The 22,518-nt window shown below is 42.3% G+C and overlaps 1 protein-coding gene across 1 annotated transcript in view; it reads right to left on the bottom strand.

Moving 5' to 3' along the window:
* Positions 1 to 22,518, bottom strand: part of LOC102695346 (aryl hydrocarbon receptor repressor) — an 89,560-nt gene that overhangs the window by 64,829 nt on the left and 2,213 nt on the right. The window contains exon 3 of the mRNA XM_015354943.2: positions 19,613 to 19,794. Coding sequence (XP_015210429.1) covers positions 19,613 to 19,794 — 182 coding nt within the window. The remainder of the gene's footprint in view (positions 1 to 19,612; positions 19,795 to 22,518) is intronic.

Raw genomic sequence — 22,518 nt, 5'->3', positions numbered from 1 at the left:
GGGGAAGGAGAAGGAGCAGGGCAACCGAACGAGAGGGCAGGGCAGCACAGAGCGAGGCAGAACTGGCTGGTCGGCTGGGACCTGTTATTCATGGCTCTGTAATGAAAGAAAGCAGTTCAGCAGGAAGGTGTGAACGGCAGGAGGAGTTCTTTTTCAAAACATTTCTCAGGAAAAAATACATTTGACAACATCTTCAAGCTTCCTTCGCAGGTGGAAGGCAGTAATTCACTTGTGAATAAACCGTATATGATATAGCGCCTTTTATCTATCCATCCACTCTACACCCTTGTGAACAGAGACGGGCAAAAACTGACAAGCTAACACTTGCTACACTACATTAGGTTTCATTAATTACAGTGCAAAGGAATCAGATAAAGTCTTTCTTAGAGTGAGAAAGGCCCATTTCAAAGCCATTAGGATTGTAACATGCTGGGTTTTAAGTCAACTGCCGCAGCACTGAGTCACAGTAGCACCTGTATTTGCAAAAGATCATTCTGTAATTGCAGGAAACTGTAGGATCTAAATGCACTGCACATCTGAAATATACAGTGCCTGTCACAAGAGGCATACAATATTGTATAATGACAGCCTGTCTCAATGTTTTAATTGTTTTAAAGTACTCGTAGTCCAGGTCTAGTTTCCCAGAATTAAACATTACACATCACAAGCAGAAGGAATCTAAAACTATTTTATAGGCTTTGTTCTTAAACTTTCAAGAGGAACATTCGAGGAGAATTTATGTGTTTTTCAAAGTATTTTCCCCATCTACAATTCCCAGGAAGGGGAATTTGGGAATTCAAGTATTCTGACTCATACTCTCTTGAATTTAAATTCCCCTAGGAGAACACATCTGAATCCATATCTCTGACACTTAATTAACATATCTCTGTGCCTCGTGCCGAATTCCCGTGAAGCACTGATTTCCTGCTCTTAAAAGTATCAGACGTGTTCACCTGGTCAGGTGGGAATGGGAACCAGAGAGAGGTGTCTCCTTCGTCCCTGGGCGTTCAAGAAGGTAAAAAGAGGCAGGACGGATCAGGTGAAAGGGTCCAGCGCTCTGGACAAGGGCAGGGCCTCTGTGACATGCCTGTCACTCCCTCGCCCTGCGGCCACTCTGGCTGCCCTTGTCCCAGGACTGGGTCGGTGTAGCCCCGCGCACTCGGGCTGCCACGAGCCCCCTGCAGGAGGGGCCCCCGGCCGTGGCCCCGGTACCCCACACACCCACTGCTGCTCGCTCCCTGCCCCCTTCAGTAGACAGCTGAAGCCTTACCCGCTCTGAGAACGTGCTTGTGTTTCTAGTCACAGGTTTGGGATTTGGTTTGGGAAAACAGTGGGGAAAGCTCCAGCATGTTTGAGAGCTGGGAACAAGCAGTTCACACTTCAGTACACGTATCAGTATTCCGTCCAGCAGGACTGGGATCCGCTGGATCAGACAGTTCATAACTCGTCGCTTGGTCAGCCTGAGGTTTCACTCTGTTGCATCGCTAGAGAAAATTTGGTTCCGCTGCAGGTGACTCAGTCCGGCCTCCAGCATCCCGAAGGCACAAAGACACCGGTCTCCTGAGAAGCAGGACCGGGTTTCTTTCTGCTTCATTTTTGGTCTTCCACACGATTGGCATTCAACAGGTTACATCTGTTCTTCAGATGGTGCACAATCAATTCTCACTAACGAGGTGATCTACTTCTGCAATGATCAAAGTACACCTGAGTGCATCATGGGCTACCGTGAAGGACCAACAAATCAAAACAGCAGCAAAAAACATTTAGCTGCATCCAAAATCTGAATACTTTCTTTTTCTAAAGACATACTGTACATGCATGGATTGATAAATCTCAAGTTTTACTCAATATATCTTGCATAATCATTGTGCAATTCTCAAAAAGTAATAGATCATCTGGATCCGATGAGGACTGAGTTTTACTGTGTTTTGCTCCACATACAGTAAGTGACCCCTTTAATAGTGAGCAGCAAGACTGCTTTTTTTCTCGTAAGGTGTTCTGTGCACAACCAGAGGCCACTACCCTTGACATACAGTATGATTCACTGCCTGCATGAAAAACTTGCTGTGTAAAGAAAAACAGCCCATATAAACCTTCCTCATAATAAAAAGCCAATGAAATTATTATTGACAGAGGATTTTTGTTCTTCTGTTAAAAAAAAAAGAAAAAAAAGGCTTTTGGAAAAAAAATATAAACTAGTGGTACATAAAACAATCATAAAAACAAGAGTTAGAAAGGCGTTGTATTTACGGTAAAATGTATGTGCGGTTTTCATCTGATATCTGAAAGTATTTCATCGAAAGATTATCATGGTTGTATCTGACAGAACACAGCTTTGTGCTAAACAGATTTCTGACATATTGGGGTCATTTTATCAGAGTTTACACAACATTGCGTGAGAACAGATTGGTATCCTGTAGATCCAATTTCCCACAAACAGAGAAACAGCAGCTTTCTGAATGTTTTCTTTGAGCAGATGATAAAGTTGCAGACAAGCTGCTTTTTTCAGTAATGTGTATGATGTGACTTCAAAAGGCACCATGACTTTGAGTTGATGTAATTACAGTCTTTTTTAGCTTTTTTGCTTACTTAAGTCAAATGCATTGATCTGCAAAGCCATTCTCTGCAATTAAAGGAATGCTATTTCTGCCCAGTTAAAAAGAAAAATTAACTTGATGCTTTTAATAAACATGATTAAGATTGAGAGGGTAGAGTGAATGTTTTACCGTAATGTTATATGCCCATCAAACTCAGAAAGCACTACACTTTTAATATTTGTTTCATGAAAGGCATTTCGGTTGCCTTTCTACTGGAATTATGATGTAACCATGAATCTTGCATACAGAGAAGAATTGTAAGATTAACACATTCAGTATTTTGTCTGTGGAAGGTACTTCACCAGTTTCTAAAAATTCGTATAACACCGTATGCGAACAACACAAACACAATCTCAAACATAATCCTACAGTACATGTTGTGAATCCCCCCCAACCAAAACAAAGCAGTTTTCCAACGTTCGCTTATTCACGGTTGTCACGATTCTTTCCGAACATGTGCACTACTTGTGGTGCCACAGAATAAGCACGTAAAAGCACGAGAAACAAGCAATTAATGTCTGAGCATAAATTATGGTCAGTGGAAACAGGAATGGGAAGCACGGATCTGAATGTTCTCGGAAAAGGCGTAAGTGCATTTAAAACCTCCTCTTGCACAGCCTCCAGAAGCCAAATGCTTCGTTTTCAAACCACTTAGGCTGTACGGTTTATTCTTTGGATGCACGGGGAAAGGCCTTGCCCGATCCTGATTGGAATAATGCATATTTAAATCAGGCTATCTGATGATAATGAGCACGTTGGCGTTACCAGGGAAAATGGAATTTCCCTGTTCCGCACGCAAGCTAGAGGGAGCTTGGCCAAGGGAGGCTTTGCAGCTGCTGAATGTCGATATAACATTCTGTCCTTTTGGAGAGCAAGTCAAATATGATACTTGAGGCAAAGTAAACAGTACTCAGCAGTAAATTCTTTATTTGTGCACCGCTTACAGTCTTTCAGTGGTAAAACCTGAGGCAGACTGACGACAGCACCCTGCTCAGCAGAAATGTTACCCTCTGAGTATACTGTGTGTAAAAAAATTAATGATGCTCAGACAATCAGAATGGAAACAAACTGTCCTTTCAAAAAATCCATTCAACACAACCCCATGGAAAACAGAAACAATTCTCTAGCCTCGCACTCTGAGGGAATGAAAGAAACAATCTGATTGGGAAGGGTTTTGGAGAGGAAAACTGACCATAGTTTAAGGATTACTCCCCTGACTGAAAGGCAGCCTGGGAGTTAACAGAATAAACAGTTTCTCGAACTGAAATATTTCTCCTCCTGATTCTCACTTTGATCACTCTCGGACTAAATCCATTCTTTCTAGAAGGCAGAAGTGCTCTTTGCAAGGAAGGTGGAAACCGCTTAGTGCACTAAATATAGTGACGGTTGCATCTTTTTCAGGAATTTCTTCTTACTAAAAGAAATCTTGTACTGTTGCTTACGGTCCTATGACACTGTTCCCTCTTCTCAGCTCCTGGCTGAGGCTGGGACTCACCAGCCCAGGATAAACATTAACGCTAAGCTCTCTCGTGAAACAGGTCACATGCGGTACTGGTGCTTTCATTTCTTGGCTTCAATGTGTCTCAGGTTTTATGCATTCATTCATACTCATGTTATTAATTTTGTGATGATATTTTTATGTAAGTTTTTTTTCATTTTGTTGACAGAAATCATGACGTGCCCATCGTCCCTTAACATCATATTTCAGCCCCAAGTCACTCTGCGTCTGCTGCAAATAAAACTGTCAGTGTGTCGGCCACAATAAATTGCCTGTGCACGTTTCACCCTGATAGAGGCAGGAAGCGAAAATGGAATTAATTAAATGTTAAAAAATAAAAGGTCACCGGAGGAGGGGTACTTTTATGCCATGCTAATCAATCTTATTATAATGACGCATTTACAATAAAATCTAGAGTTTCATTCAGAAATAAAATTACGATAATTTGCAACTTCACACGATATTTCTTTACAGCCGTCCTTGACTGACTTACAGTTCACGTAATAATTTAAGGGGACATTTCTAAAAGTGTAGAAAGCACCAATAAAAATCTCACTGAAGTTGCCTTGTGGTGCAGCACTATCCTGCAGTAGGTACACCGAGCTAAGAAAAAAAACAATCATTAGCAAGAGTAAGCGTGCCCCTTGAAGAATTTAATTATACCGGGAAATAAAACAATAGTCAAACCAACAGCCTCAATCCACTAACACCACAGCACTGAAGGCTACATAGCTAGAGTCGCTACTGCAGGTAACTGCAATGTGCTGCAATTTACTGTGTACACCTATTCAGGTCCTCATATCCAAAGTGAAAATGAAGATTGTGAACCAGACAAGGCCAGTGCTCCCCCTAGCTTCAACATCAGTGAAACCAAACTTCAGCTCACAGACCACTAATGATGTAGAATTAGCTTTCCTTCAATTGGGTTAATCGGACACATCTGGAATGGGGCTTGTAGAAAGTAAAAATTGGAACAGCGGTGCTTTGGAAGCTAAAAGGAACGTTTAACTGAAAAGACGTGTATCCAACATACCGTTTTAAGAAAAGGTATACCGTCTCAAATCTGTTACAAATAACCACTTTTGGTATTATTCTAGAAAAATCAGATCCCTGGGAAATCCAGGAAAAAGCTTATCATTATTTTAATTTCTGTTATTTTCATACAGGGAGAATCACCGCTACTGTAAGCTGGTAACTGTATCTCTCGTCTGTCATCTGTTCGTACGGGCCTGATTCTTAACAGGGCACATACAGTACATGTTATTTCCTTCATCACAAATCCACACATTGTAAAAACATATTCTTAACACCGTTAATTAAACACAGTAATGCTCCTTGAGGGTCATAGAAAAGATCTTGCCTTTTATTTCATGGATATGATTCTGTATTAAACAGAACAGTAACAACAACACACACACACAAAAAAAAAACACCATAGGCAAAAATAGCTTTTTTTTCCCCCTTGAAATAGAAACTTGGTTTTAACCATCAACACTTCAAAGGCATTCCACAGTGTGCAGCCCAGCCGGCGGATTCTACATGATGTCATTAAAAAACCTTGTAGTCGGTCTTCAGACCTAACAGCGTTAAAGTCTCCATGGCGTTATTTACAGTAGAATACTTAAGGCGTACCTTCTTTCTTCTGTACTACAAATTGTGCCTCGGGGGTCATATGGTTTGCCAGAAAGCAGTCACGCAATGCTCCAAAAGCATAACTGGAGCATTCATTACCCATAACTGTCCTCTGCCACTTTTCTGCGAGGGCAATTACTCCCGTATGTGCTTGGATCGCTCAGCTTGCTATGATCTTCTTAACTGCCTTTTTTTTTTATTCAGCCGAAATGTATTTTGTCATGTTCACTCACACAGCAATAAACCAAATCAACACAGTCAAAACAGCCGCTGTGCTCGGAGTAGGGAGCAGCTCTATGTTCCAGGAAGAGGCACCATCCCCTGTTCTCAACAGACACTGTCTTAGAGACTTTTTTCCCTTCCTTGGCAATGCTGTTTCCTCGCCCTCAAAAACGTAAACTCTAGGACGTTTTTTTTTCTTCCAAATATCAAGCAATAAATATGCGCTGGGGGTTTTATAAGCTCCCTTTTAAACTAGAAGCTGTTTTATTTAGATTTTCCAATAATGTCAAAATGAACGCGGTAGTTAATTTTATGATTCAATTGGGCATACATGTTTATGATGCTGTTTTGACCTGACATCGTTATATTGAGATTAAGATGGGCACATCCCATGAAACCTGAGTGTGTAAAATGCAATGTTTTTTTTCTTTCCCCTTCACACCTAGTCGTTTTTTTTTAAGCTATCACATTTAGCACGGCGTCCTGGATGCCTACGTATTCGAATGCGTTGTGGGATATCAGGGATTTCCACATTTAAGTCATTACAAGAACAAAATGAGGCTGGGTGGCTCTTCGCCGAGAGTCCCGCGCGGTTTCCTCCAGTGAACCGACACTGTCAACAAATGGCAACCGCGCGAGGCGCCTGGGCACTCAGAGCACGAGCTACAATTCACAATCTGGCTCATCCTATCACCTCAACGAAAACCCGATTTTAACAGATAGCTCTTTATCACAGCGAACAGGCACATAATCTAGTCTTCCCAGTGCATGCGTAAAATCCCCTTTTTTTTAATTTCCTGAAATCAATCCATGTCATTAAGAAATGTTTCCCCCTGTGTCTTCTCAAGTTCAGGTGACAGATCTCTCCAGCATAATCCTGACGGGTCTTAATGTGCATATTTTATTACGTGTTTTCAGGTGCAAACAGCAAGGTGGAAGAGAATGAAAGAGAACACAAAAACCATACATACAGTACGTGCAGTATACACACCAGTGTGCAGACTTACCAAGGACAGTAAAGGAATAAGGTTACTGAAGTATTTAGCACAATTATTGGAAAAACACATTTTGAAGGTCCTGTTTGGTAAATGCAGGTAGAAGCTCTGATCCTGAACTTTTGAAATAAACCAGAAATTCTAACAATCTGAGTTATCAAGACATTTCAGTTTACTTTTATTACTGAAGAAACTTTACCTACTGAGATATTACACAAAGCCACAAAGACCCTACTTTCTGAAATGAAAAAAAGAGTCGGTCTGCCAGTGGCAATCAGATTGTTAAGGATGAAATTACCAGCCGCTCATTCTCCGACATGTGGAGGGGGTTACTTGTGGTGAATTAAGTAGACACTGCAATACTCATAAAATAACTCAAACCAAAGCATTCAAGATGGCTATAAACACATAAGGAAACAAACATCTTATAGAAGAAAGACCTCATGCCATTTTAAGGGGAATCAAATTAAATGTCTAGGGGGCAGATCTTCATATCTGGTCTTCGTACTGAGCCTCAGAAAAGGGAAGTTTCGTTATTGCTGTTTGCGCAAGTGTTACAAAGTGACACTTCAGTATTGAGCAAGACCGCCCCGAGTACCCCTATTAGGAGTCTGAAATACATTTAGAAAATACATTTAAAAAAAGATTAGAAACAGCGCACTGGCTTTGTGGCAGGGTGGAAATACCTGCGGTGTTTACTGTGCTCCAGGGAAACGCACGGCAGTGTGCCTTTCGCTAGTTTCAGACCATCTCCGTGCTCTCGGTCCAGGCGGTAGAGAAAAGATGGATTCAGGCTCAGCCCTGAAGAGGCCAGCCGAATTAATTCCTGCCTCTGACACGCCGATGATGGACTGTTTATGATTTATACGTTTCTAACTGAATTTAAATTGAGTCAACTGGTGTATTAAGTACAATGCAATGTAAGAGTTTAATTCCACATGAAAAGTAAAATAAGAAGGAAAAGTGTGGAATTAAAAGCCTACAGTACTTGTCCCTTTGCAGACAGCGGAAGCGGACGCAGCTCCACACTCGAACCCCTTCAGGACGGCGCCTGGCTGCCGGTGAAGGAGTAGGAGGTTTTGGATTAACAACATCGTTTATTCTTGTCCGCAACAGATGCGCTGCCGACACTGGCCTCGCCTCTCGAACCCATAGTTAATTTCCAAGTAGTTTGCACAGAAGATGTGATCTTGGCTATTTATATTTTCAGTCCACGCGTGTGGATTCCCAAACGATACAACAACTAAGCTCAGATCCGCACAGAAGCCAAGTGGAAGCCACAACCCACTGAATTTACGCGCTACGGGGCCAGTTCCGCCGGTGAGGTTAATTTTGCTCCGAGCCATCCGTTGGATGTGATGTTGTTGCACATCATTGTGTCTGTCCCACCGTCAGCTGGAACTGGATCGTCCTACTCTGGCCTTGCTGCATTGATGATGCAGATTTCACCAATGGGCTACTGGACCAACAGTAAATGAATGAAACGGGGGTAAAACATTCAACACTGTTAAACACTGTAATTAGTCAAATTAAACTAATTTAACACTGACATACAGTATGTAAAGGGCCAGTAGCTGAAAAGACATTTGTATTCATCATCAGTCACACCCTAGTCATCTATGATTTGGCATGACCTCCAATCAGCATATACCGTAGTGAAGCAATGGTACAATTTGTAATCAACACCTTGCAAATTGCATTTTAACTACTTTTATCTTGAAGGCTTGAATTTCGTATCCATTTAAAACTGAGGGAGAGCACAAGGTTTGGCATCCTACGGGACAGAGGAACGCATTTGTTCCTTATAAGCAAATCTGAGTCTTCTTCCTCTTTAAAAAAATATTATATTTAACATTTTTAATTTGAAGCACTGTTGAAAGTTACTCCCATTCAACATTTTTATATTTAGATCCTCCTAGTGTTCAGATTTTTACTGTACAATTGGCTGGTTGTGGATCTTAGCCGAAGATGTGCACATGCTTTTGGAGCACATGAGAAGTTAAAGGAGACACTTTATCAAGCAGTCCTTTGTGAACAGGACTTGCACAAAAGGAAGAAGGATCTGATAAGCAATTGCACCAGACGTGAATCATCATCATCTAGAAGAGTCAGTGGACTTTCAGGTTGTTTGCTGAGCTCTCTGAAATGCTAGACCTCTGCTACTCAGGTTCCGCAGTGTTTCATCTAAATGGCCCAGCAGCTCTTATACAGTATGTAGTCAGAAACTCTGTGAAAAGTTTAATGGAAAATTCATTTTAATCATATCTAGTTATCCCAGTTTACTGTACCGGTCTTTTCTGGTACAAAGTCAAATTAAAGAAAAGTTTTTAAACTTTGCTTTCAGTATACGGTAATGATTAAAACTTACTCTGTCCACTGAGTCAAACACATTATTAATGTCCCCTATGTATAATACAATATCAATAAAAACAAAAATGAAAGATCACTGGGGAGAATAGTACAATATTGATAAGAGAATAAACAGATAAAAAAAAAATTTTTGGCATTATATCAAACAGTTCTAGAATCGGCGAACTGAAGTCACACTTGACAAATTTAACAGCTTCAATCCAAGTGTGCGCAGTTATCTTTCTCCTGGAGTCAGAATACGAGGAGGTCAGTAGAATGACTCTCCTTGTATTCTGAAAGAGATTCACAAGACTTGGTGAGTTTATAAGACCAGGTTAAAATAATTTAAACCAAGTACAGAGCTGCAAGCTTTTTGCATAAATGGATAGATTATACAGAATGATTTTTGATACATTTGAGCTGATAAGCAACTGCACTCAAAAAATAACTTAATACATTCTTTTTCTGCTGGTGCATCTCCCAGACTCCATATAAAGCTGTACGTTTAGACCACATTTTTATCCGAGTTTAACTCTCCACATCATGTGGCCAGTGTAGATCTGTTACAGGGCAAGAGAGCATGAAGATGAAGTAACTTGACATTACTTTGCCTGCCTGAAGAAAGGATGTGAAAAGCTTCAGTATGGTCTTCCCAGGATGTGAATGATGTATCATCCTAGCAGATTGAGAATGCGACACTCATATAGGGTAATAACTGCTTTAACAACCTTGGTACAGCACGGCAAAAAATGAAGATGGACTGTAAAAAGAAATTGAAAAGTGATTCAGTTATTTGGCCATGAGCAGAATCTCAATACTATTTATATAGACTTGACTGGAATATTACTTGTTGAAAGGTTCCTCTGATATGTGTCATGCATGATTCATCTCAGCTGTGCTGATTGAGGCTTCGGCTCACATCTCGCACGGCTGACCGGGGCATCGCCACCTTTCTCACATGCCCCTGCCGGTTATCTTCCTCCTGGAGTCACCAGCCCTCCTCCTCCTCATCTTTTCGCCATCAAGGCTAAAGGAGCGTCTGCAGGACTTAGAGCAAAATGAACCACGCCCGCCTACTCTGCCAGTGTGGTGCTGGGTGGTGTTCCCAAATCATGTCCGTCAAGTCTCTGGAACTACAAGGACAGTACTAATCCATCATCTCCCACCGAGAGTGGGATTACTGGACACCACCTGGGACACAGTTTCAAACCACCCAGTGCAACAATATGGATCTGCTTTCCCTAAAAATGAGTTAAGGCCATAGATCCAAACTAAAAGCGCTTTCAGTGGGTTCCACTCAAAATGCCTTTAGTGGCCGACTAGAAGTTGTAGTAGCACTCTTGCATATGGAGGACTGTATTATTTAAGAACACAAAATTCACACCACCCAAGTGGCTTCAACCTCTAACCACGAACCCACTCACAGATCTCAAAACCCATATACAGCAGAAGTCTTACAGCTGACAAGGTTTCTCTGCCACACGTCAAGCCTAACCCTAGGTGTGTGAGCTTGTGGCACTTTGCCTGTGTGTCTTCAGCGCTGTTCTCGTAAGCAGTCCTTGCGTTACTGTGTGTAGAGTTTGAGTAAATTAATCCCTGCCATTCCATTGCTCACCATAGAAAATAGTTTGAACTGCAGCAAATCCTCAAAGTAGCAATGATGTTGTGGTTCTAAATAACAATGCAGAACACAATGACTCAATGAGTTTTTATTTAAATTCTGAAAATCGACAACACTTTTTGGCTTTTATTTTTCTAACCACAGTGTTAATGATGTACCGGTGAAGGAGAGAAGAGAAAACCTTTAAGGGAATACAAATGATTTTACTTAAATCTACAGAAAGCATACTTGCAACCCTTAATTCCTTGCAAAGCTGTGGCTAACACGGGGCACAAGTTTATCTGAACCAAAAACACACCAAAACGTCTTTTCTCTAGGAAACTAGACCTGCCAGTCACATAGCTCCATCCACACCTCTAATGCCTTATAAGAGCAATTTATGACTACTGCAGGACTGCAGTCCCTGCACGTGGGGGAACTGAAACACACACAGTGCACAGCCACCTCTTCCCCATTGGTGGACTGGAATGGACACAACCAGCTTTGGGTGAGAGAGGATGACACATCCCCCTCAGCCCAGGATGGCTGATCCCCTAACACTAACCCAACCCAATCACTCGCTGGCAGGTGTCCCCCACTGTCTGCTACTAGTAAATCTAGTTTAACACCGGGCTGAGACTCCTGGGCAGTTAAAACTATCTTTTTTAATTGTTCCAAGCCTTTCTAAAGCTCTGTTTGACACCCATGGGGATCACAACCTCACATATTTTTATTGTATTGATTTGCTTAACAGATGCCCTCATTCAGGGATAAAAAGCTTTAAAAAAACTTTTTTGTTATGGAAATGGGGGCAGGGAAGCTGGTTGAAAAGATAATTCTCAAAGTCTTTGGTTGTCCCTCTGTGCAACTTTCCAATACAATACTGCATTATAATATAATCCATGCTATATTCTCTTTTAAAGGTGTCTGCATAGTTATTGTGCTTGTGTTAAGCAGGCTAACAACTTTCCACAAGAAGTAGTCCGATGGACTTTTTGATTCGCCAGTGGACTGCTAATGCAGCAAGCACAGTTTTCCTTAGAAGCAGCACAGTGTGTGAAGACAGAACAGAGTTCCAACACCTCTTGAAAACAAAAGCAGACAGTGTGGAGGAGTGTGCAGAGAAACTGTGGCCCCAGTTTGTCTTTGAAGATGTTTTTCCCCAAACATTAAAGGAAGAAGGTGCTGAAGGCTACTGCAGAACTCTGCAAGATCACCACAATTGTGCTTCTCTTTTACTCTTAACTTGTTTTAAATCGAGGGCGACGCTGTTTCGTACTGTAGGTGTCACAAACTAATTCTGGTTCAGTTATTAAGAAAAAGATGTGACTTTGGCAGGAAGTGGTACTGTCAAAACATCTTTTTTTTTAATTATATCACAAACCAATCCAAATAAATTATTAGATACAAACACAGGTACTGTACCATTAGGAATCTTAGGAAATAATAACCCACAGCACTTTCTTATTTGTTTAAACTGAAATAAAGTGTCTTCTCTTTAGATAGTGGGTGTTGATTTTCCAGTTCACACCCCAAAGCAAATATTTGGAGATCTGTACTTAACTTTTAACAACAGAAAGCACCTTTGCGGCACTTTGAACCCGCCCTCTCGGTTCATTTCATTAAAACTAGGTTAAGAACCTTTTACTGGGAGCTGCTTCTGCTTCTCAAAATAATCCAACTCTACGATCTTTATCTACGCAGTTACCCACTCGGTGGAGTATGGAATTACTGCATCAATGATGTTTTTAATCAGAAGTTCCGGAGGAAAATCCGATCTCACCCACTTCCACTCTCCTACACAGAAATATCTCTCTTCCTGAGCCCCTTTCTCACACCCTCCCTCCACCCCATCTTCACCCTTAGAGCAGCTCCCTGGCTCATTCCCTGGTGAAGTGAAGGGAGAGAGAGTCCCGTGGCGCTTGTCCTCACAGCCAGGCTGCCTCTTCCGCAGCCGAACAGACTTCAAGATGTCATTGTAATGAACTTCATTGGTGTGTCACACTAATGAGGCTTTGACTGAACTACAGCTCAGTCAAGCTCTGGATTTAATTTACTTGTCGCGGGTTCCTTCGGTTGAGTGTGGCGCCGACAACGTGAGCTCTGGACTGGCTCGTACAGTGGATCGGCTCCTCGAGTAGTGATGTCGCATCACTGCTGATGTCGTGGATAGATGTTTCCCCTAGGGCCTCGGGACTCAACAGACCAGTTAAACATTCGAATCTCACCCCTCCTTACATGTCAGGCTCCTTCAGAGGTCCGCAAGTCAGTCGTAGCTTATATTTCTAAAAATGTTATTGCACCATGTTTCTGTTTATGGAAAAACTCTTCAGGTTTTCACAGGAATGGACAACTTGCTCGGATTCTCATAATGAATGGAGAATAATGGAGATCCAGGGCATAAAGAAGACACTGTGTAATATTCTGCAGTTTAGATTATAAAGAACTGAACACGATAAACATTGATGCCGCTCCTTCAGTAGCCTTCAAAAACCACCCCAGGCTCAATTCAAATAAAAAAAAAAGACAAAGGCGTATGTTAATACAAGTTCCTGGTTTGTCCTGAGGTACAGCAGTTATCATTCAGCTTAAATTATCATCTCTAAAGCTATGTAGCAGAGCTGAAATCCTGTGTGAGGTTTATTTTTGTTTCCATTCTCATCAGCGCCTCTCAGCCCAAATGAAACTGACTGCATTACAAGCAGGTTGAACCTCTGTGGCACACTTTCAAAGTACTGTATATACTATCAACTTTCCTGATAAAAGCACAGAGATGTACCAGTTTTTAAACTCCAGAACTTAATGACTCGTGCTTGGGAGAGATGGTGAATCCTGATAAGTGCTGCAATTGTTTTTTAAATAAAAGTTTTCTGCAAGCCTGATGTTTGACAGTCCCACTCATTTCTTTACACAGGACCAATTTTAAGGGCTGTCTTGCGCGGTGAGGACGCACGACCCGTTGCAGAGATAAAACATTTCCAGATTTTTATGTTAGTGAAAACTACCCCTGATGCATTGAATTCAAAACAGAGAGCAGATTAAAGAAGAACAATAAAAATTCACTGTACCAGTTTCCAAACATGACTTTGAAGTTATGACTGCTACTGTAACAGTCATGCTACTCATACAAGGAAGAAAGCAGATTTCTGCCAACTGAATGTAAGGAGATATCACATACCCTGCAGCCTCAAGTACTAGGAGTAGTGTGAGAAGCAATATTTGACAGATACAGTCAAAATAATTCTTTTGCAGATAACTCGAGTCATAATAATCACTAATCTTATCTGAAGCTACAGATCATCTGTTAAATGACTTAAAAAGGAATCCAGTGGTAGCAGCAAACTATGATTTTTCACATAAAGTCCCTCTCTGCCTCCCAGCTTATCCAATTAGCCAGTTTTCTGAACTGAAGCTATCACTGAGCAAATTAAATGAGGTATTGCCTGGTGTCACAGAACTAAAAGCACAACATATTTAATATAATGTATATAAGGTAAATAAATGAGCCCAAAAGATGTAGATGTTACAAATTCTGCAAAACACAATTAGACTTTAGATATTACTTCCAAATTACTTCCAGATAAAGGGCTAGTTTTGATTCAGGACAATACCTGAGAATAGCTACAGCAACTTGCTAATGTGATCACATCCTTCCAATGAAATCCAATTTTGTTTTAACTACAAATGATGCATACAGTCCCATATTGTAAAATGTTAATCTAAACATGAATGGGAGTTTCCAACTAAATTATTTTATGGGAGAAAGAAGTCAAATGTCAGAAAACTTAACAAAAAATTGACCAAATAAGCCACTTTCTATGAAACATAAACTGAAAGACTCCTATTTAAAACAAGCTTGTAAAAAGAACATAAAGGTGGTATTTCACAGGCATTCCATACTATTTGAGATTGGAACTTACAGCTCTTTTATTATATCTTACTTCAGTCGAGACTTTTGATGCCCGGTTTTGTGCAATTACAGTATATTACACCTCCAAGAGGAAAGGCAATGTTTGACAACCATTTCTACTGCAACCCTCAGAAAACTCCAACGCTAACAAACTTTTACAAGCAAATGTTGAAATCATAACTGCGGGTATTATGGTATTAAAATTAATACTTTCAGTCAACAGCCATGTATAATGATACAGAATTTCTTCCGTTACTTTGAATAGCGATCAATGATCTATTGCAAACAAACTCAAAAGCAGCTAGTTTTCATTATCAGTATAAACATCATGAACAAAACAGGACTGGTCATTCGTTATTGCACATTATGTGTAAAGGAGTGTAAATGCCCTGGGCTCATAAATGGGCAGAAGTGGTGTAGTGGTGAAGTGGAAGGGTGTGTCTAGCACAATTCGGGTCCAGAAATCTAAAATAATGTGAATTTGCAAAAGACAATACCTACCAAACATGTTTTGTCACTGCCAAGACAGTCAAGAGGAATTTGCCTTTGGCTACTTAAATTTCTTAGAAACGCAACCCAGTCAGTTTTGTCCAGGGCTCAGACCTCCGTGTCCAAAGCTTAACCCCGCTAGGAGATGGATCTCTGAGTAAATGTGTTTTTCCGAGCCCAGGGAACACACTGGTGTTTACTTGCTGTAATGTGTTTTACAGTGAGGAGAGTAGCATCAGAGAAACTGATTATTAGGATTCAGTATCAGGGATCAGCCTTCCAATCAATGTCAGCAGTGCTGTTGTTCAGTGTATACACCAGCCACAGTTCACAGAACCCGTGTTTGGTAGCAGAAGAAAACAGAAGTGAAGAGAAATTAAGCTGAAATAACAGGACTATTCTAAGCACAAAAAGAAATATTTAAAAGAGGCACAAATTAAAGAATCCAACTTGACATGCAAATAAACAAAAAAATAAACATTTGCTATAACCAAAACAGAGCCAAATATTTTTCCTGTTATTGTTCATTTCTTTAATTCTTTGTTTGCTTTCTTTAGCTTTTTAGCAATAGAAAATAAGTCTGTATCTTGATTGCAGACAGCTGTGCATAGTTACTTATTGCGTGATGACACAGGGAGATCAGATTAAATTTCTGGCATCTTTAACAGCTTTTAAAGAACATCTAAGTATAATGTCAGATGCAAATACCTTGACTGTTCCCTTGAGGTTTGGACAGAATAAAGTATTCCTCACCCTGAAACCTGATCTGCAACTCTACAGAGGCTGCTAAATACAGCTAATGCACATACTGCATCACAATGACACACCACGTCTATCAGTTATGCTCTCTTACATACAGCACCCCAAAACTGAAAGACAGAAACTGGGTGAATTGTTCCAGACCTTTGAAGAAAGCTACAAAGTTTAAATAAAAGTCATGGGCAGGAAACACGTTTCCCAAGCTGTGAAGCACGTCTAGCCAGCCCTGTTGATGTAGGAGAACCATGAAGGGTCGCCCTTAAATCATCACTTTCTCAAGCAATTGCATTCGAGGAGCTGATCCAATAGAAAAACCTCTATTGCCTCACAGTGTTCAAGGGCCAGAATTTGCAACTCCTCATCTAAATGAAAAAAAAAAAGTTATATGATCAGACTTTGTCGTATTGCTGTAAACTTTACAGAGACTTTTGCTTCAGGTCTTAGGAAAGTCGTGATTTCAACTGCTAGTCTTAATGACTGGTTCTGGCCACTATTGAGAAACCAAAGTAATTAATGTACTTTCAAATGAAGGCAATATGATTATCTATCTGAAGATCAAGCTATAGAAACGTATCATTAACGCCTACTGTACAGCACATGTAGAGGCAAAGCTTTGCATTTTCTCTTCTTATGATATTAACTCATGGTCTGCCAGAGAACATCCTGTATTGTGCTCTATTCTCTAAATGACATGCTGGATTATCCACTAATTCATCCTTTTTACTGTGATCAAACAAGTTACTAGCATAGTTAAGAAGAGCAATGACAGAAGAGGAAGCTATATACTGTAAATGCATAAAAATGAGCAAAGTGATATATTAATTAGGAAGCACCTGAATGACACAGTTCAGTTTTTCTATAAACATCTACCCAAGAAATTGAGACCTTTTTCTTAGATAAGTGTACTTTTAAACAGTGTTGTAAAGCACACCCCATTTCAACTATAAAACTTACGTAATACTTAAGTAAAACCATTTCATTCTTGGGGCAAAACTCAAATTTTCGAAGAAACAAACAGATTGTCAATCCATCTAGTATGCTTCTCAGAAGCCTGCGCTGTACTAGGAATCTTTTAACTGTCACCCTGGAGGAAACACCTCGGTGGATCCTGCCTGAATTTCAAGAACTACTCGAGATAAGTTATTACACAGCAAAATCTTCGGTACAGCACATGTTGTTTTATTCTTGCTGGTTCATAGTGAGAAACGTAGTCAGACCTCAAAGGAACATCCTGAATATATCAACAACAATAGCAATGGGAATGGAACATCCTGGATAAACATTGTATTTTATCCAAAGCAGGTTTCTTCTGTGCCCATTTATAAGACATCATACTGGAAGCATCTGAGCGAAGCACCTTACTCAAGGGGTACAGTATGTGCCTCACCAGGGATTCGAACCTACAACCTTTTTCGTCAAGTGTTCAATGAAGAAATGGCATTTTTAAGGCACTAGGGGACACCAGGCATGAAATGTAAATTCTCACTTCTGTATTTTTTTTATCCTTTATTGAGATGGGTTATTTGAGAACAATTTCCTAATGATGATGACGGCCTGGACCTGAACATCCGGTCACAAAGGGAGGCTTTTGGCACCTCCTTCAGGGGCACAACAGCAGGGTTATACCCCACACCCGTGTGCCCCAGAGCCCTCACCTGTCCTCCACACTGCTGCCCTGGCGACCGAAGCCTGTCTGAGCTCACTGTGTAGCTGCCCCACATGGCCCAGTTACAGCAGCTGATGCTCGTCTTGGGGCAAATGAGCAGATTTACAACCTGGACTTCGGGCGGAAGGGTGCGACACGTTCACGTTAAGTGAGGGAGCTGCGTGCTACAGGCGGAACTGTGACCTTTAGTCATTTCCCTGGAGGTGATGGTCAGTGATTTGGAAGTGAAAACGATATTTTCACATCATCAATATCGGAGCTCCAACCTTCATCAGTGACTCTGCTACCATATAGTTTCATACAGAATTCCTTAGTCCAGTCGCTCTGTCTGCTCCTACAGTACATGCTGGTTAATGACATTCACTCAATTGGTTAAAAACAAGCCCTGATGAAAAACAGTTTAATCAACTGGAGAAAAAAGGAGATTAGTGAGATTCTGCTTCTGCGAGATTACAGATCTAGTGTACTGTCCAAAAGTAAGGCACAAGGCTGTTATTCTGGACGTTTTCTTATGACTGACAGTCATAGCTCCATATTTAGAATGAGTAATGTTGCAAGATGTAGAACTGGTAGGTTGGGTGCAGGGGCGCTAGTGTCTGCCTTCACGGCCTCCTGGACCTTGATGAATTGATCCCTGCCCCACAGAGATTTTACTAACCTCAGAATAAGGTAGCAAAAATAAAAGCTATCAAACTGAATCTCGTGCTGTTTGAACGAATTCAATAACTACAATACATCCAGTAGGTTATAAACCCAGGTCTTCCTCAGTGCTCAGGTCCCTCAATTGGTTACCGAGACTTGTCAAATTAGGGCTCAGAAGCTCAGGAATCTTCACCCAGAAGTCCTGGCCATATACTGTACAGGTCCAACAGGCGCCCAGCGCCATTTCCTGAACGTTCCCATTTTAACCCTCGCTCGATTTCCCCAGCAGTGTAATGCACACTTCCCAAAAGTTTGCTTTTGATATCTTTTATAACCTAATAAGTACTTGTGCTCTGTGCCACATTACAGGACTTGGTTTTCTTGCCAGTAAGGGGCACCCCATGTGCCTACCATGTGTGAGGCTTTCATCTGAGCCGCCTTGGAGATACTTGTTAACTGCTGCACCTGGTGAAATATGAATTAAGGGCTCTGGATCAGGAATTTTAAGGAGCATGCCAGGGGGAGTCAGTTCCTTTATAAAGGCAGGTCAAATGAGAACACTGGAGTCCTGATCCTTTAATAGCTGGGTCATCTGTAGGTCACCGTCCATGTGTCTTGTTGGCATTTTCCCACTCTTTGTGCCTCGGCCTGACTACAAACACCCTCAAGCAAATCAACTTGATTTCTTCGAATAATTACGAAACAAATGATCACAGGTGACTTTGGCCACACATACCTCACCTCTCCGGATTCGCACCAAGCTGGTGCCATTCATAACAGAATGCAGAAACTGTGCAATACGTTAAAGACGAGGTACCAAGCATCCTCACAAGATGCTGGCAAGAACAGAGAAAGCTTCAATGAGCCACCAATTCAGTTTTCTTTCCTGATCACTTCTGCGACCTCAGAAGCACTGCTGCAACTATTTTTGAAGGACAGAATTCGAGCATTGGCACACTGCAGTCCCTGCCTTGTTTCAAGACGCTCTTTAATGACGTAATATATGTCATATTTCCACCTGCTCAACTTTTAAAGCAACCGCATCTGGGTTTAAGGAAGCCAGTAGTCTGGGCTCACGCACTCAGAGAGCCTGGAAGTGGCGCAGTGAGCAGGGCCCTCCGTCTTCGCGCTGTGAACACTGGGCCTGCGTATCCCGATCCTGGGAGCCGCTCCCTCTGTTTGCCTTCATCGGGCGCGCACGGACGGCACACGAGCTTCCCGGAGCCATGAATTCCCCAGACCCGGGGCCCTACCTTGGAAGAAGCTCTTCACCCTGAGGTAGCTGACGCTGAGCCGCAGCACGGAGAGCTTGTCCAGCTTGGAAATGACGTCCGGGGAGAAGGGCAGGAGGCTGGCGAGCCGGTCCAGCTCCGCGTTGAGCCGATCTCTGTGCCTCTTCGAGGGGTTGGACTTCTCGCTCACGACCGCCGGCTTTCTGCTGAGAGAATCGAGAGCTCAGGGGGTTTCAGAGAACAGCCAGAGGCTTGACCGCGGGGGGGGGGGGGGGAGGACGCCCTTTTTTCCTGAAGGGACTCGCCCTGCGCGCACACTGTCTGCAGGCCCTGACTCTACCTTCCCCTCAGCTCCCTTTCAGCTGCTGACGCCCCCACCGGCGGCCTTGACCTCCCCTCCCCAGACTGTCGAAGGAACGGGCCGGACCATAATAATAATAATAAACTTTATTGTACATAGCGCCTTTAAAGGTGGCTTCTCAAAGCGCTTCACAGAATGACAACAGCCACAACAACAATTAAACATAAACAACAAAGAATACACGAGTTAAACACGATGAGAATACGCTGAGGAGACAGTAGATGGGTGTACTAAATACTCTGGAGTAGGAGCAGAGGGGTAAAGAATGGAACCAGTGAAGTAAAGGCTCTTCTAAAGAGGAAGGTTTTGAGTCTGGATTTGAAGGAGTTTAGAGAAGGTGAGTCTCTGATATCCAATAGGCTGAATTACCTCCCGCTGTGTGCTCTTGCACACTGATTTCACACACATCTCAGACTTGAAGATTTACTCTCCATCTCTAAGCCACCTGCTCGCTCCCAGGCCCAGAGTCACAGAGAGGGGGAAGGCTGCAAGCAGCTAATCCTGCATGACCCCGCCGGCTCCTCGGGAGGTGGGTGGGCCCTGCAGTACCCCCCCAGAGAGCCCCCATGCGCGCCTGGGGAGAACACGCAAACACCACACAGACAGGTGCCTGAGGCGGGGCCGAACCCGAACGACTCGAACCCGAGGCCCGGGAGGCCCCAGCGCTAACGCCCTCGCCATCGCCCTGCCGATTGAAGATCCAGCAGATCCTTAGACGTGCGAAGTTCATTTTTTTCCCCCATTACGATTTGTACTTCACAGCGCGCAGGGTTTAGATTGGTTTTATTAGGGCGTTTTTGCCATGTGCTAACTACTTAACTCCTAAAGGCACCATCATTACTCTTAACTACTCAATGCAAGGGGAAGCATTGCACGCCCCTCTCCATGTGAGCTCCTTCTCCGGCACTGTGACCTTCTTCTACTTTAAACACGGCCCTGAGAAAAGTGGCAAACTGGAACACCTTGCGCTTAAAAGATATTATTAACCTTTAATTGATAACAACCACACTTACTTATAATATTAATATTACTTTTATTTTTCACATGTAATATATTCTCTTTTTTTTTTCTTGTATACAGTATGTATATATTCCCACTCCATACTTGTTTTCCGACTGTCACTGAAGTGTTTTTTACACAACACTATATTTAGCCACTGTACTGTATGTTCATGACAGCGTTAGATTGTTCTGCTGCCCATTATTGTGCTGCAATTATTTGCGTGGCCAAAGAGAGAAATCAATCCTAAAAAGGGGAAAGTTTATTGAAGATTTAGCTTTCATTTCCCCCCAGATGATATCCGTCCAACACTGTAGAAAGACATGAAGTCCTTCTTGGAAAGCCTTGTGGTGTGGGGCAGGCGTAACAGACCACTGCCCAGAGAAACGACCGGACCCAGGCTCACCAGGACGACTAATCGCACACCGAGCCTCCCGCTCCACAGACTCCCTCCTGCCGTCTCAGGAGCGGCCCGAGGTTCTCTCCCACACAGCATGTTAGTGCATCGCTGCCTTTTACAAACAGCCAACTCCCATTCACACCTTGCCAAGTCTAGGCACAGCACACTGCCAGTGAACATAAACGTGCTCTTTACCAACGTGGATATCTACAGCTGCCGCGCAATGTGCTCATACCCTTGGTGTACTGTAACGAAAAGAAAATGAAGGTGTACATCAGGAGTGTTCAGCACTGATGAGTTACAATTGAATAAAATGAGTGAAGAAGTGTAAAATTGCATACTGAATCTAGCAACAGCGTAACAGCAAAAAACTTTCATATACTGTATTTCTAAATGCACGATGTCCACGTGCAAATGCATACCTCTAAAATGTGTTGAAAGAAAGCTTCCTAAAAAAAGTTTAGGAAGGGTTCTGGAAAGTCACCTTGATTTCCACAGGGATGAAAGAGGGCTGAGAACAGACACAACGCACCCAGGACCACTTCAACACGGTTCAAGTCAGAGAGCTCTCTGGTGGTCAAAGTTATCAACCTCTGCAACTCCAGTCTCGGCTACAGAAGACCCCACAGACGCCCCAGTTTCTCCTGTGGAGTCCGTCCGTCACCAAGACACTCAAGACTAACAGGGTGGTTTTTGCCCCACCAGGAGGACGATGGGAGACTGGTTTCAAACGAACATGCGAGCAGAAAAGTGGCTGGAGAGGCTGATGCACAGGTAGGTGCAACAATTGAGAACCGTCAAAACGCAGGTCCTACCAAAGTGCTACCTCATTCGTTTCTGTCCTGTCAGCAGAGGGGTCCCTGCTACTGTCAGACAAGCCACGGGCTAATCCAGTAAGTGTACTGAGGCTAAAAATCTGTGATTTGTGCTTTCATAGTCAAATACTAAAGATTGTTAAAATATCTTTAAATTATTCATTCACTTCTAGACCTATAGCAATATATTCTACTACGCATGTACAGTATGTATTAATGACAATTAGCTTATAATCCTGCGGTATGCGCTGTTTATTGTCCTGCAAGGCAAGACTATCTCAAAACTGTATAGTAAGCTCTGAATGAAGGTGCTACATAGACGCCGGGATCGACTTTTATACTTAGCTGACCA

The sequence above is a fragment of the Lepisosteus oculatus genome, chromosome 6 (assembly GCF_040954835.1).
Source record: "Lepisosteus oculatus isolate fLepOcu1 chromosome 6, fLepOcu1.hap2, whole genome shotgun sequence".
NCBI lineage: Eukaryota > Metazoa > Chordata > Actinopteri > Semionotiformes > Lepisosteidae > Lepisosteus > Lepisosteus oculatus.
Note: the sequence above shows the minus strand (reverse complement) of the source record. Positions and strands in the feature narration are given on the sequence as shown.